The sequence below is a fragment of the Coregonus lavaretus genome (genome assembly GCF_964263955.1).
Source record: "Coregonus lavaretus genome assembly, chromosome: 12".
NCBI classification, from domain to species: domain Eukaryota; kingdom Metazoa; phylum Chordata; class Actinopteri; order Salmoniformes; family Salmonidae; genus Coregonus; species Coregonus lavaretus.
In genome coordinates, this window is record NC_139999.1 from 38063961 (window position 1) to 38076311 (window position 12351).

The window sequence follows — 12351 nt, forward strand, 5'->3', positions numbered from 1 at the left end:
AAAGACAGTACTCTGTGTAAGTAAACGGTTTCCGTAATGAATACACCCCTGGTAGATGGCAATAAACGCTGGCACCTTCACCAAAGCATCAAATCACGGAGTTTCTAAACCCAGAGGCGCAACATTACGAGACTTCCGGGAATGCTTGCTAAACATATCGGGGTTTGAGAAGTCAATGAGAAAAGTGAACAATTATTAGTTAGTTGTTAATTTTCTCTAAATCTAAAGGCACAACTTAGATTTGAGCCAATGTCTTAAGCAGTCGAACATGTTATTACACCAACCTCGTGAAAGTAACAAACTGACACGTTTTCATTGTCGTCAAAAACGACTTGCTATTGAAAGATTTCCTTTGATTTGACGGCCTGCACATGCGCGGAGTTCGGTGCGAGACGACCGTTATTCCCGATGACATGTTTCTACGCATGAGCCTTGCTAGCCAAGCAGTTTTAGCCTATCTTCGTACTGTACGGTCTTTGATACAAATTAATTGTCGGGCAAAAGCGAAACGTAGCCTAGGTTTAGTTATCTCTCTAAATTATTATGTTGATTATGTGAGTAATAAAATGTTTGAAATTGGCAATACTTTGCGATAAAATAACCAATAGCTGAATGACGTCGATAACTGATCTATTTAGCTAGCTAGGCTAGCTTGGTATTGGGAACATTTGTAATGTAACGTTACAGCTAATCAATTTGTTGGAGAAAGAAAATGATAATCTATCCAGTAAATCTACGATGATTGTAGCGATTGTAGCGTGGAAACCATGAAAAGATCTAGAAGTGTTGGTGCGTCTTCACCTTTGAATGGGATTGGAAAACAAGGTATTCTAACGACATGGACATTCATTGTTTTTCTGTTTTTTCTTTAGCTAGCTAGTTAATGTTAACTAGCTGTTAGCTAGTTACCCAATTAGTCGAGAGGATGTAACGTATCTGTCTGGCTATCTAACTAGTTGTCATGACCCATGTTTGCAATCTTGTGTTAACTACATTAGCTAGCTAACGTTTACGTTAACAGCTGGAAAATCGAAATACATTTACGTTAGCTAGCTAGCTAACGTTAGCGAACAACACACCATTGACTGGTAGTAAGGTTACCCAGGCATTGATTTGACATGGTCTCCTTAAATCTTTAACCAAAACACCGGGACAGTACTAGGAACGTATAAGAGAACGGAGTTGTGCGTTCCTCACGGCACATACATAATACAGGATTCCTTAAAAGACATAGCGAAATTAACTGTAATAAATATTTAATCATCCTGAAAGCACACAATTATTCCCAGTTTGTGTGGCATAGTGACATCACTATCCAGCAAAGGCACAGTGCAGGGGGACTGTCAAAAGGTCTTGAATTGGATGTACCCCAATGCTGGAAGTGGGGCCTAAGTGAAAAAGTTTGGGAACCCCTGGTCTGATGGATACTTTGCCTGTCCGCTTCCGAGTTTAGCTATCTCAGAAGGATGTTCTGGCTAATGACCACTGTGCTGCTGTGAGTTGAGACCTCACCTGAACCGTTGTCATGTGGACAGATAGGGACTCCCGGAGGAAGAGGAAGTTGGCGGAGATCTCTCAGGCCCTGAACGTGACGCCGGTTGATGTGGCAGTGCTGAGGAGGATGGCCATCAGCGAGGGGGGGCTGCTCACTGATGAGATCCGCTGTAAAGTGTGGCCATGGCTGCTCAACGTGCCCACCAACATCCTGCCTGAGAAACCAGGTGAGCTGCATGGGCACTGCCACTGACAGACAGACGAGGGATGCTACAAAGGGTAATAGGCCTATATTAAGCGTAGGGGCATGTATTGGATCTATTTTTAAGGGGAAGGGGGATTTAGGGTTTGGCAGGGGTCTGAGCTTAATTGACAGCAGATTTTGTCACTTGAGTTAGCCTACTATTTGCTGAACCTGATAGTTTCATCAATTACAGTGGAGTCCACATCCCCACTGCAATTGCCTATACAGTTGAAGTCGGAAGTTTACATACACTTAGGTTGGGGTCATTAAAACTAGTTTTTCAACCACTCCACAAATGTCTTGTTAACAAACTATAGTTTTGGCAAGTCGGTTAGGACATCTACTTTGTGCATGACATAAGTAATTTTTCCAACAATTGTTTACAGACAGATTATTTCACTTATAATTCACTGTATCACAATTCCAGTGGGTCAGAAGTTTACATACACTAAGTTGACTGTGCCTTTAAACAGCTTGGAAATTCCAGAAAATGACATCATGGCTTTAGAAGCTTCTGATAGGCTAATTGACATAATTTGAGTCAATTGGAGGTGTACCTGTGGATGTATTTCAAGGCCTACCTTCAAACTCAGTGCCTCTTTGCTTGACATCATGGGAAGATCAAAAGAAATCAGCCAAGACCTCAGACATTTTTTTGTAGACCTCCACAAGTCTTGTTCATCCTTGGGAGACATTTCCAAACGCCTGAAGGTAACACGTTCATCTGTACAAACAATAGTACGTAAGTATAAACACCATGGGACCACGCAGCCGTCATACCGCTCAGGAAGGAGACGCGTTCTGTCTCCTAGAGATGAACGTACTTTGGTGCGAAAAGTGCAAATCAATCCCAGAACAACAGCAAAGGACCTTGTGAAGATGCTGGAGGAAACGGGGACAAAAGTATCTATATCCACAGTAAAACGAGTCCTATATTGACATAACCTGAAAGGCCGCTCAGCAAGGAAGAAGCCACTGCTCCAAAACCGCCATAAAAAAGCCAGACTACGGTTTGCAACTGCACATAGGGACAAAGATCGTACTTTTTGGAGAAATGTCCTCTGGTCTGATGAAACAAAAATAGAACTGTTTGGCCATAATGACCATCGTTATGTTTGGAGGAAACTGGGGGACGCTTGCAAGCCGAAGAACGCCATCCCAACCGTGAAGCACGGGGGTGGCAGCATCATGCTGTGGGGGTGCTTTGCTGCAGGAGGGACTGGTGCACTTCACAAAATAGATGGCATCATGAGGAAGGAAAATGATGTGGATATATTGAAGCTACATCTCAAGACATCAGTCAGGAAGTTAAAGCTTGGTCACAAATGGGTCTTCCAAATGAACAATGACCCCAAGCATACTTCCAAAGTTGTGGCAAAATGGCTTAAGGACAACAAAGTCAAGTTATTGGAGAGGCCATCACAAAGCCCTGACCTCAATCCTATAGAACATTTGTGGGCAGAACTGAAAAAGCGTGTGCGAGCAAGGAGGCCTACAAACCTGAGTCAGTTACACCAGCTCTGTCAGGAGGAATGGGCCAAAATTCACCCAACTTATTGTGGGAAGCTTGTGGAAGGCTACCCGAAACATTTGACCCAAGTTAAACAATTTAAAGGCAATGCTACCAAATATTAATTGAGTGTATGTAAACTTCTGACCCACTGGGAATGTGATGAAAGAAATAAAAGCTGAAATAAATAATTCTCTACTATTATTCTGACATTTCACATTCTTAAAATAAAGTGGTGATCCTAACTGACCTAAGACAGGGAATATTTACTAGGATTAAATGTCAGGAATTGTGAAAAACTGAGTTTAAACGTATTTGGCTAAGGTGTATGTAAATGTCCGACTTCAACTGTATATCTTGCATGCCCCCAACAACAGTTGATGGTTAAATGTGTGACCTGATCGCTCTCTTCTCCAGAGGAAGTAGAGCGGGAGAATAATAAGGACTATAACCAGGTGCTGTTGGATGTCCAGCGTTCCCTTCGAAGATTCCCTCCTGGTGAGTGACACTGGTCTTAGAATAGCATTAAATCATGTGAGGCAGTGGCGTGTTTTGTCATCATTGTCTGTTCTGCCGGTGTCCCACTTGAATTTGACTTGTGTGATGTAGGCCTACAGACTACGCAACCCTGTCAATTTGTATTTGTTTCTTTTGGAGAGTGTCCTAGATGTCTGTATGTTACTACTTTATTTATTAAAGCAGCAGAAAGTCCCAAAATGGAGAAAGCATGAACTGATTACTGGGTGCTTTGGAATTCATTGGAATTCTGCCATGCTTGTGTTTCTCTGGCCAAGAATTCAGGACAACCTTTATGCATGCGAAAGTTTGGTCATTTTGTCAGGAAGGGTGTGACCGTCTTCTTTTCCAGTTGTATACTACAGAACCCTAATTTGGGAACTGCCTGCATAACTCGGCCCAGCGTCGTCCGGGTTTGGCCGGTGTAGGCCGTCATTGTAAATAAGAATTTGTTCTTAACTGACTTGCCTAGTTAAATAAAGGTTAAATAAATAAATCAGTGCATAAGATACACAAAGGCCAAGTTATACTTTTATTTTATTTTTTTCAGTTAGCAGGCTCTCTTATCCAGAGCGACCTAACTAGAGAAAAGCTATACATGCTTTTCTCTAGTTAGGATTTGGCCATAATGAGGAAATCAGCTGTGCCTTTTGACTTGTGACTAGGGCTGTTGCGGTGACCGTATTACTGCCACACCGGCGGTCACGAGTCATGAAGGCAGTCAAATTCCACGTGACCGTTTATTCACGGTAGTTAGGCTTCTCCAAGCTCTGATTCTGCTCATGGTCATTAGTAGCCTACCAAACTTGCTAACTGCCTGGTACTCAGCACTCTATTGTCCTTCTAATCACTCTGACATCAATGCAAATGTAATCGAAAATCTAATCAAACACTTTGTGAGAGCTCATGTTGCGAAACATTTCTATAGGATATGCAATTGCGTGAGAAAACAGAGTGATGGCCTCTACTAAAAAGAGGATCCCATCAGCTTTCTATAGACTAGGCCTGCTATATTTATTTCTCACCTTTCCTAATATTAAGCACATTGCTGTTCTTTACAACAGCAGAATAGCCTACTTGGCTGGCATGAAAATGAATCAGAGGGAAAGGGTCCTCCATGTGCTATTTAAGTGCATAGATGACATGTATTTTTTCCGCTGCTCTTGTTTCAAGACAGGTGTATGATAATGGTCCATTCTAAATCAAAACAAATTTCACACATATTTAGTATACTGTATGTAAAGACAAGATTAAATCAAGAATATTTTGATGGGTGACAATATTAGCCTATCACTTGTGAATTATATATTATCACTTGTGAATGATGCCCAGCATAAAATAGCCTTTTTTTTGCGACTTTTTCGAATCATAGTCGCACACCTCATGTAGCCTAGCCCATAGGCCTATATGTTTTGATAAGGTTTGTATCACAACTAAAGTGGCCAAATAACTTCTTAAAATTAAGCACATTAATCCGCTTTACAAGGGGTTTAGAGCCTAACTGGCATACATAAGCAGCGGATGAGGATGAAGTTTGGGGAAGATAATTTTCACCATAAAAATGCACCTTTATAAAAGCATTACATACATAATCGCATTTGCGGTCACTTTTGATAATGGTGTTTTCCCGCTAATGGAACATTCTCACTTATAGCTTACTGCCATGTGCGCATTGCTGTGCTTATAATGTGAAGAAATAGCCGAATAGTTTATCAACATTTTAAGCTAAACGTTCTAATTTGTTGTGTCAGCCACATTGTGTAAAAAATGTTTTTTTGATGCTAGTGGTTGTATTGATTTGTGATCTATTGCATCCCACAACTGTCCCAGACTATGTTTGGAATATTTATTTGTAGAATAGAATAGGTCAACTTTTGTACTATGGGGGATAGTAGATTGACATAGGTTAATGCTTTTGCTGTTCGTTAGGCCTACTCATCTTGTTGGCTGACGAAAAGTAAATGTGGACAGTTCTTCCAATATCTTCAATATGCACCTCAGAATTGGATAAGAAGGTGCGCAGTTGCGTCCCGATGTGTCTGTCTTCACTTGTAGCCTGTGAGAAAGACCCGATCACGTGATGGAGAGAGCGCAGCACTCAGGGAGAAGGGCACAACAAAGGCATGTGAAATTCGAGGCATTATCAAGTGCTTGTCAAATTGTGAATGAGAGACTAATGAAGTGTGTACAGCCTGCGCAAAAACAAAGCAGAGCTCATGCCTTTCAAGGGACTTTTTTCAAATCATCATTAGTCGCATCATGCAGCCTTAAAATGTATTAAAAATCAAAACAGCCCAACGTTTGTAGAACAACTAAAGTTACATTAATAACTCTAAATTAAGCATATAAGAGTACCTATTTCGTTATTAACCGCTCAACACAGAATAGCCACATGTGCGTACTCCCTCAAATCGTTTTGAGAAAATATTTCTATTTTATTCAGCTTTGTTCAATTGTATTCTTCATACTATAATATAAAATAATGCCACGGAATTCTAAGCAAATCTTGGATCAGGACCTAACATAAGGACAACTCAAGAGTATGCTATTCTGTTCTTCTGATATAGACTACATTTTCTTCATATCATGCTTCTTTAGACCTGTCTAAAATAATGGATTTATTAGTAGATATTCCAAAGGTCTGTATCAGTGGTTTGTAGGCTATGTGTGGAAGGCAATAGATGCTAAATGTGTTTGTTAATTAACGGTCAATTACCGTGAGACCGACAGTTATTTGCTTGACAAACAGCAGCTGACGAAATTTCGTGACCGCCACAGCCCTACTTGTGACCTTTTGCCCTTTTGCCCCCTATCCCTGTGTAGGCATGCCAGACGAGCAGCGTGAGGGCCTCCAGGAGGAGCTGATTGACATCATCCTGCGTGTGCTGGGAAGGAACACCCAGCTGCACTACTACCAGGGCTACCATGACATCGTGGTCACCTTCCTGCTGGTGCTGGGCGAGCGGCTTGCTACCGCTCTAGTAGAGAAACTCTCCACACACCACCTCAGGTGGGTCTCTGTCTCTCTGAGTGCTCCCCTCCCATAGGAGCTTGGCTTTCAAAGGGGTTTTAAGTAGAAGGGAAGCCATGTAGAAAAGAGAACGTAGCCCGTTACAATACAACAGTAGCACCTCCTGTTAGTTTGAGTATTTTATAGTGTGTGCAGGTTTAAATAACTGTGTAAACTGCACACGGTTCACCAGATGAGTCATCTTATACAGTTGCTGGTGGAGACGAGGCAAGTCTCGAAGCATTTCATTTGAATTACATACACAGTGCTACCTTCTATTTTTATGATTGACAGACTGTCATGATGATTATCTGATCCTGGTTCAGTTTGTCATGTGTTCAGTTCAGTTTGTCTCTCCTGTTCCTTTACTGCAGGGACTTTATGGACCCCACCATGGACAACACTAAACACATCCTTAACTATCTGATGCCAATCATCGAGAGGGTCAACCCAGAGGTGCATGACTTCATGCAGCAGTAAGCATATTTTCACTTGTTCTGTTAGTACAATCAGTAATTCCTTCAAATAACTAATGAGCACAACTAATATAGCTATAATACAAATAATCACTAAATGGGTGTCCCTACGTTTTGTGTCCTCAGGGCGGAGGTGGGCACCATCTTTGCCCTTAGCTGGCTCATCACCTGGTTTGGCCACGTCCTGTCAGATTTCCGACACGTCGTACGGTTGTATGACTTCTTCCTGGCCTGCCATCCCCTGATGCCAATCTACTTTGCTGCTGTGGTGAGCGTCCTCTTTTTGGGACTAAAGTGGAGCATTTTTCTAAGTGACTCCAAACATAACCTTCTCTTTTTCCTTTTGTCTTCGGACAATGGCTTCGAAGTTGCCGCTGAGGAGTTTGCTAACATTTTATTGAATTCAATAGATGTTGTTAACTGGTTGTTGTACTGTGTGTTGTACTGTGTGTGTGTGTGTGTGTGCTCGCACGCCGTTTGGTCGGTGTCTGTTCCAGATTGTGCAGTACCGGGAGGATGAGGTGTTGGACTGTGAGTGTGACATGGCGTCGGTACACCACCTCCTGTCTCAGATCCCCCAGGATCTGCCCTACGAGACGCTCATCAGCCGTGCAGGAGACCTCTTTGTCCAGTTCCCCCCCTCCGAGCTGGCCAGGGAGGCTGCCCAGCAGTACAGTCAACAGTAAGACTGCCTGCCTCTTCTCTCACTTGTCTCATTTTGTCACGTAATCTCTCCCATTGATTTTCTCTTTCGCCAGCCCCCATAGATCTCTCTATCTTCTTCTATATCTCCTTTCTCCAAGCTTCTTTTACTTCTTCTCTTTCTTTTGGTCTCTCTCTTTCTCCCTGCTGTTGCGAGTCGAATTCCCTCATTAACACTCTGAGGTGAGATAGTTAGATAGTGTGATCTGACAGAATAACCTTCATCTCCCCTGACAGGTGAACTGTGCTCTAATAACCTGACAGCTAATTCTGTCTCCTCCTTCACACTAGCCTGTACCACTGATATTATCATGTACTTATTTCCAGCATATTTAAACAATGACGCAGGAATTTGAACATGTACATGAATTTGAAGATGTATTTCTATAAATAATAGGGCCAATGTGTGACATTGGGATAAACATTTCTAAATGGTTTGAAACTAAAATAAAATGTATTTTTATGCAGTTCCAAATGTGTACTTAGAGGAATAAAAGTGAATATATGTAAATTGGCCCATAACTCCACCTATACAACAACAAAGTAGCTCAACACCCTTCAATTGAAGCGGCGGGAAACAAACGAAAGTGGCCACTCTCACAACAACTGATCAAAAATAACATCACAGATAATTGTAAGGGAGCAGGAGAACTTATAAATTGGCTACAATAATTACAAGGACTTTTCAACCACCAAATTGAGGAAATGGCTGATTTTCAAGGTAGGCCCATTCCAGTATTTTTAATTTCTGAGCTCCAAATCCAAGTTCAAGTAGGCTACTTCAAGCTCCTTGTATTGTTTAACATTGCAGGTGTAACATGGAAAAATGTTATTTCATTACCAGATCATATTGTGAATAAGCCCACTAGGCTATGTCATTTGTTGCCATTTATATCCAGAATAATTATTAGGAATAGCGTTGGGTGTTGCGCAATAGTATATCCTACACAATTGCGCACAGTAGACTGTTCAATCCGAGGCATGAAAACATGAACTCGTTACCTTGCTGCTTTCTCTGTTAAATCTAACGAGATCTTGCTGTAAATCAAACTGACAACAACAGATGATCAGCAACAATTCGCTAGGGATATTCGATCCAACGTGGATCCAGGCCCAACTCTCTTCACCGGCGTAACGAATGAGACACAAATATTCTTGACATTCCTTGCGAACACCTTTTTTCCAGCACTTGGGCTGTTTCAAGGAGACACAAAATGTTACATAGTTGCACTGCGGTGTGGTAGGAAGGCCTGAAAATAGGTAAATACTCCAACCACCCAAGCCATAGACTATTCTCTCTGCTTCCGTACGGCACCAACAGGCTCTTGAACAGCTTCTATCCCCAAGCAATACGACTGATAAATAGCTAACAAAATAGCTACACAGGCTATCTGAGTTAGCCTTGTATCTTTATTAACCTTTTATCTCTGCACACTCACACACACACACACACACACACACACACACACACACACACACACACACACACACACTCCATCTGCTTACTCACACATAATATGCACATACATTTCTACTGACTCTACCCACACACACACCCACTCACATACAAGCTGCTGCTACTCTGTTTATCTTATATCCTTTTGCCTAGTCACCTTACCCCTATACATATCTACCTCCATCACTCCAGTGTCCCTGCACATTGTAAATATGGTATTGGAACTGACCCTGTATATAGTATGCTTGCTTACTTATTGTGTTTTTCATATTTCTCGTTTATTTTCTAGTATTTCTAGTTATTGATTATTGCATTGTTGGGTTTTGAGTTAGCAAGAAAGCCATTTCACTGTACTTGTGCATGTGACATTAAAACTGAGATCTCTATACAAGAAAAACAGTCCGACAGCTAGATCCAGGATTCTTACAGGGTTCAAGTTCAATGTCTAATTTTAACTGATTAATGCGTAATATATGATATAAGGACAACGTACATTGCCATAAATGCAAGGACAGAAAAGTTATGTTTTATGTCACAGAATTTTGGACAAATCCGTCAAGACACAAACCATGAGAAAGAGTTCAACAGGTTTTAAATGAACTCTTGAATTTAGTTGAATTTAGTTGAATATAGCTATGTTCCCCCCTTGTATCTTAATATAATGACATGAGAAAAATTGGCAGATCATCATTAATGACTTACCAACAGCTGTAACAAGTTGTCCAGTGTAGGAAATCCTCACGGGTACCCTAGAAAGACACACATACCCCAAGCGAAGGTTCTGTATATTTAGGAAAATACATGTCCTTCCTTCTGATGTTTATGTTCTCCTAAGCTATACCACTAGTATGGGAGACCAATAGACCTAGTTTGTACTAGAACAAGTAACAAGGTTATCCTCAAACAGCCATGTAATCCTCTGCCCTGTCCCAGCAGTAGCTGCCTAATGTTAATAACATTGTCCTTTGTCTCCTCCTTCACACTAGCCTGTAGGTCTGTTATCATGTACTTATTATCAGCATAATAAGCAATGACACTTTAATTTGAACATGCATGCTGTAGCTGCCTGGTATTAATACCATTGCCATCTGTCTCTCAGGATGGCGGCCTCCACCTTTAAAGACTTTGATCTGACCTCGGAGCAGCAGCGGCCGGACAAGGTGCTGCGGAGGCGGCGGAGGGAGAAGCAGGCGCTGGAGGGAGCTGCTGCAGGTGCTATGGTGGCAACGGCCCAACCAACCGCGGCTCGGCGCTTCGTCCGACTGGCCGTCATGGGGCTCACTGTGGCCCTAGGGGCAGCCGCCCTCACCCTGGTCAACACGGCCCTGGAGTGGGTGCCCAAACTGGACCTGCACCTCTTCCCTTGAGAGAGAGAGAAGGGGCCTTGTAGGTGAGTGAAGGGGGCTGATGGCCATTACAGCAGAAGACATCCACGAGAAGGAGAGAGAATAGAGATCTTTGTGAAGAGAATATGGAGTTCTTTTCCACATTATTATGAAGGACGAGAATGGAACAGAGACTTGATTGTCCACGTTGTTTTTAATTTATATTTGTTAATAAAATAACTGGATGGTGATGAATGTTGTGCTCAGAGATTAAGCTATTTCGGTGATGGCAAGCGACAACTTGTAGCAAATACTTTGTGTTACTAGGTTGAAGAGTTGTCACTGGGGTCGAAACTGCTGCCAATGAAGAGCGTGTGAGAGAGTGTGGTTGTGTCCAAAATGTCTCCCTATGTAGTGCACTGTATAGGGAATAGGGTGCCATTTTAGACGGTCTGTGTGTGTCTGTGCGTGTCTGCGATCAGGTTCAGGGGTGAGTTAAATGTCCCTCTGAGCCTCACATGGGCCATGTTGGCACAAGGACAGAGATCCCCCTGGCCTGGTCCCCCCCGGCAGATCATCAAGTTGAATCCTCTGCCCTCAACACATCCCTCTTCCTTTCCTTTCATTCTGTACCGAGACCAAATACACAAATGTCTTAGTCCCATCTTTGTATGTTTAGCACTTACTTTTCGAAAGCATCATTATTATTATTATTATTATTATTATTGTTAAGTAAGTTATAGGAAATATACTTTTTGTACAAACACACCCATATTCAACATTATATCAAATTAAAATGAAGGAATCCATTTGGGTCTTCTGACCTTATGGATGACAATTTGCATTAGTTATTTTCCACAGCATGTCTAAATTAGGTTAGGTTTCGAATAGGTTAGCTTTGTGATCTGCGACAAAGCACTGATAGCACGCCCAGACATCCCATGAGCCTTGGCTTGAGCCCATGGTTTTATTGCACAATAATGAAGTCCTATTACATTGTTTGCACATCCTGTCCTCACATTTCAACTAAACTCACTATACTCACCAAATGGCCTGGTCGTAGAAATAACAAGGTTTTTGCACATTTCATTTTAAGCAATGTCGCTTGAGCTTATTGACTACAGTTGACATTATTTGAATAATGTGTCGCATTGGACCTACTCAAATTTGTTCAACAGAAATACATAAGTAGAATCATGTGTAGTCGACTCAATTGCGACACACAGATACTCAGCGGTGCCTATTTTGGATATCAAACAATCAATACATCAATATTATTAGCCATGGATGGTTTTCATTGCACTGAAATAGCCTCATTCTGTATCATTGCACTAAATGGTTTTTTTATCTGCCTTTTATGTTGAATTATGTTATATTTGTCATGAGAACAATACAAAATGTACAAGATCAATGCAAATAAACTGCATAGGTTGAGTGGACATTTGTATCTGTTTAGTTCCCTATGTATTTATTGCTACATTATAGAGTATTTCTTTAAGGTGAAGACATTAGTGAGAAAATGAAGGAAACGTTCATAATCACCAGTCTATTTAAGGTTTCTACAATCTTTGCTTACGCTAAGGGCTAAAAATGACTCAAAGCAGCAGACAGACAACAC

General features: G+C 41.6%; 1 protein-coding gene across 2 annotated transcripts; it reads left to right on the plus strand.

The window, feature by feature from the left end:
- Positions 1–436: 436 nt before the first annotated feature.
- Positions 437–12172, plus strand: LOC311138604 (TBC1 domain family member 20-like). Of its 2 annotated transcripts, none has more exons than XM_084173358.1 (8): positions 437–825; positions 1536–1721; positions 3666–3746; positions 6588–6774; positions 7149–7250; positions 7377–7518; positions 7748–7932; positions 10508–12172. In XM_084173358.1, exons 1-8 carry the CDS (start codon positions 768–770, stop codon positions 10773–10775), a joined length of 1209 nt encoding a protein of 402 aa, XP_084029484.1. In that variant the 5' UTR covers positions 437–767; the 3' UTR covers positions 10776–12172. The 2 variants fall into 2 exon arrangements, with proteins under 2 accessions (XP_084029484.1, XP_084029485.1); XM_084173359.1 differs by having other exon boundaries at positions 1540–1721.
- The last annotated feature ends 179 nt before the right edge of the window (positions 12173–12351 follow it).

Excerpts from the sequence above, each read along its gene's own strand:
- LOC311138604 (XM_084173358.1), top strand. The coding sequence starts at position 768 with ATGAAAAGATCTAGAAGTGTTGGTGCGTCTTCACCTTTGAATGGGATT. Across the intron at positions 826-1,535 it reads GAATGGGATTGGAAAACAAG|ATAGGGACTCCCGGAGGAAG; the intron begins GTATTCTAACGA and ends TCATGTGGACAG. Across the intron at positions 6,775-7,148 it reads CTCTCCACACACCACCTCAG|GGACTTTATGGACCCCACCA; the intron begins GTGGGTCTCTGT and ends CCTTTACTGCAG.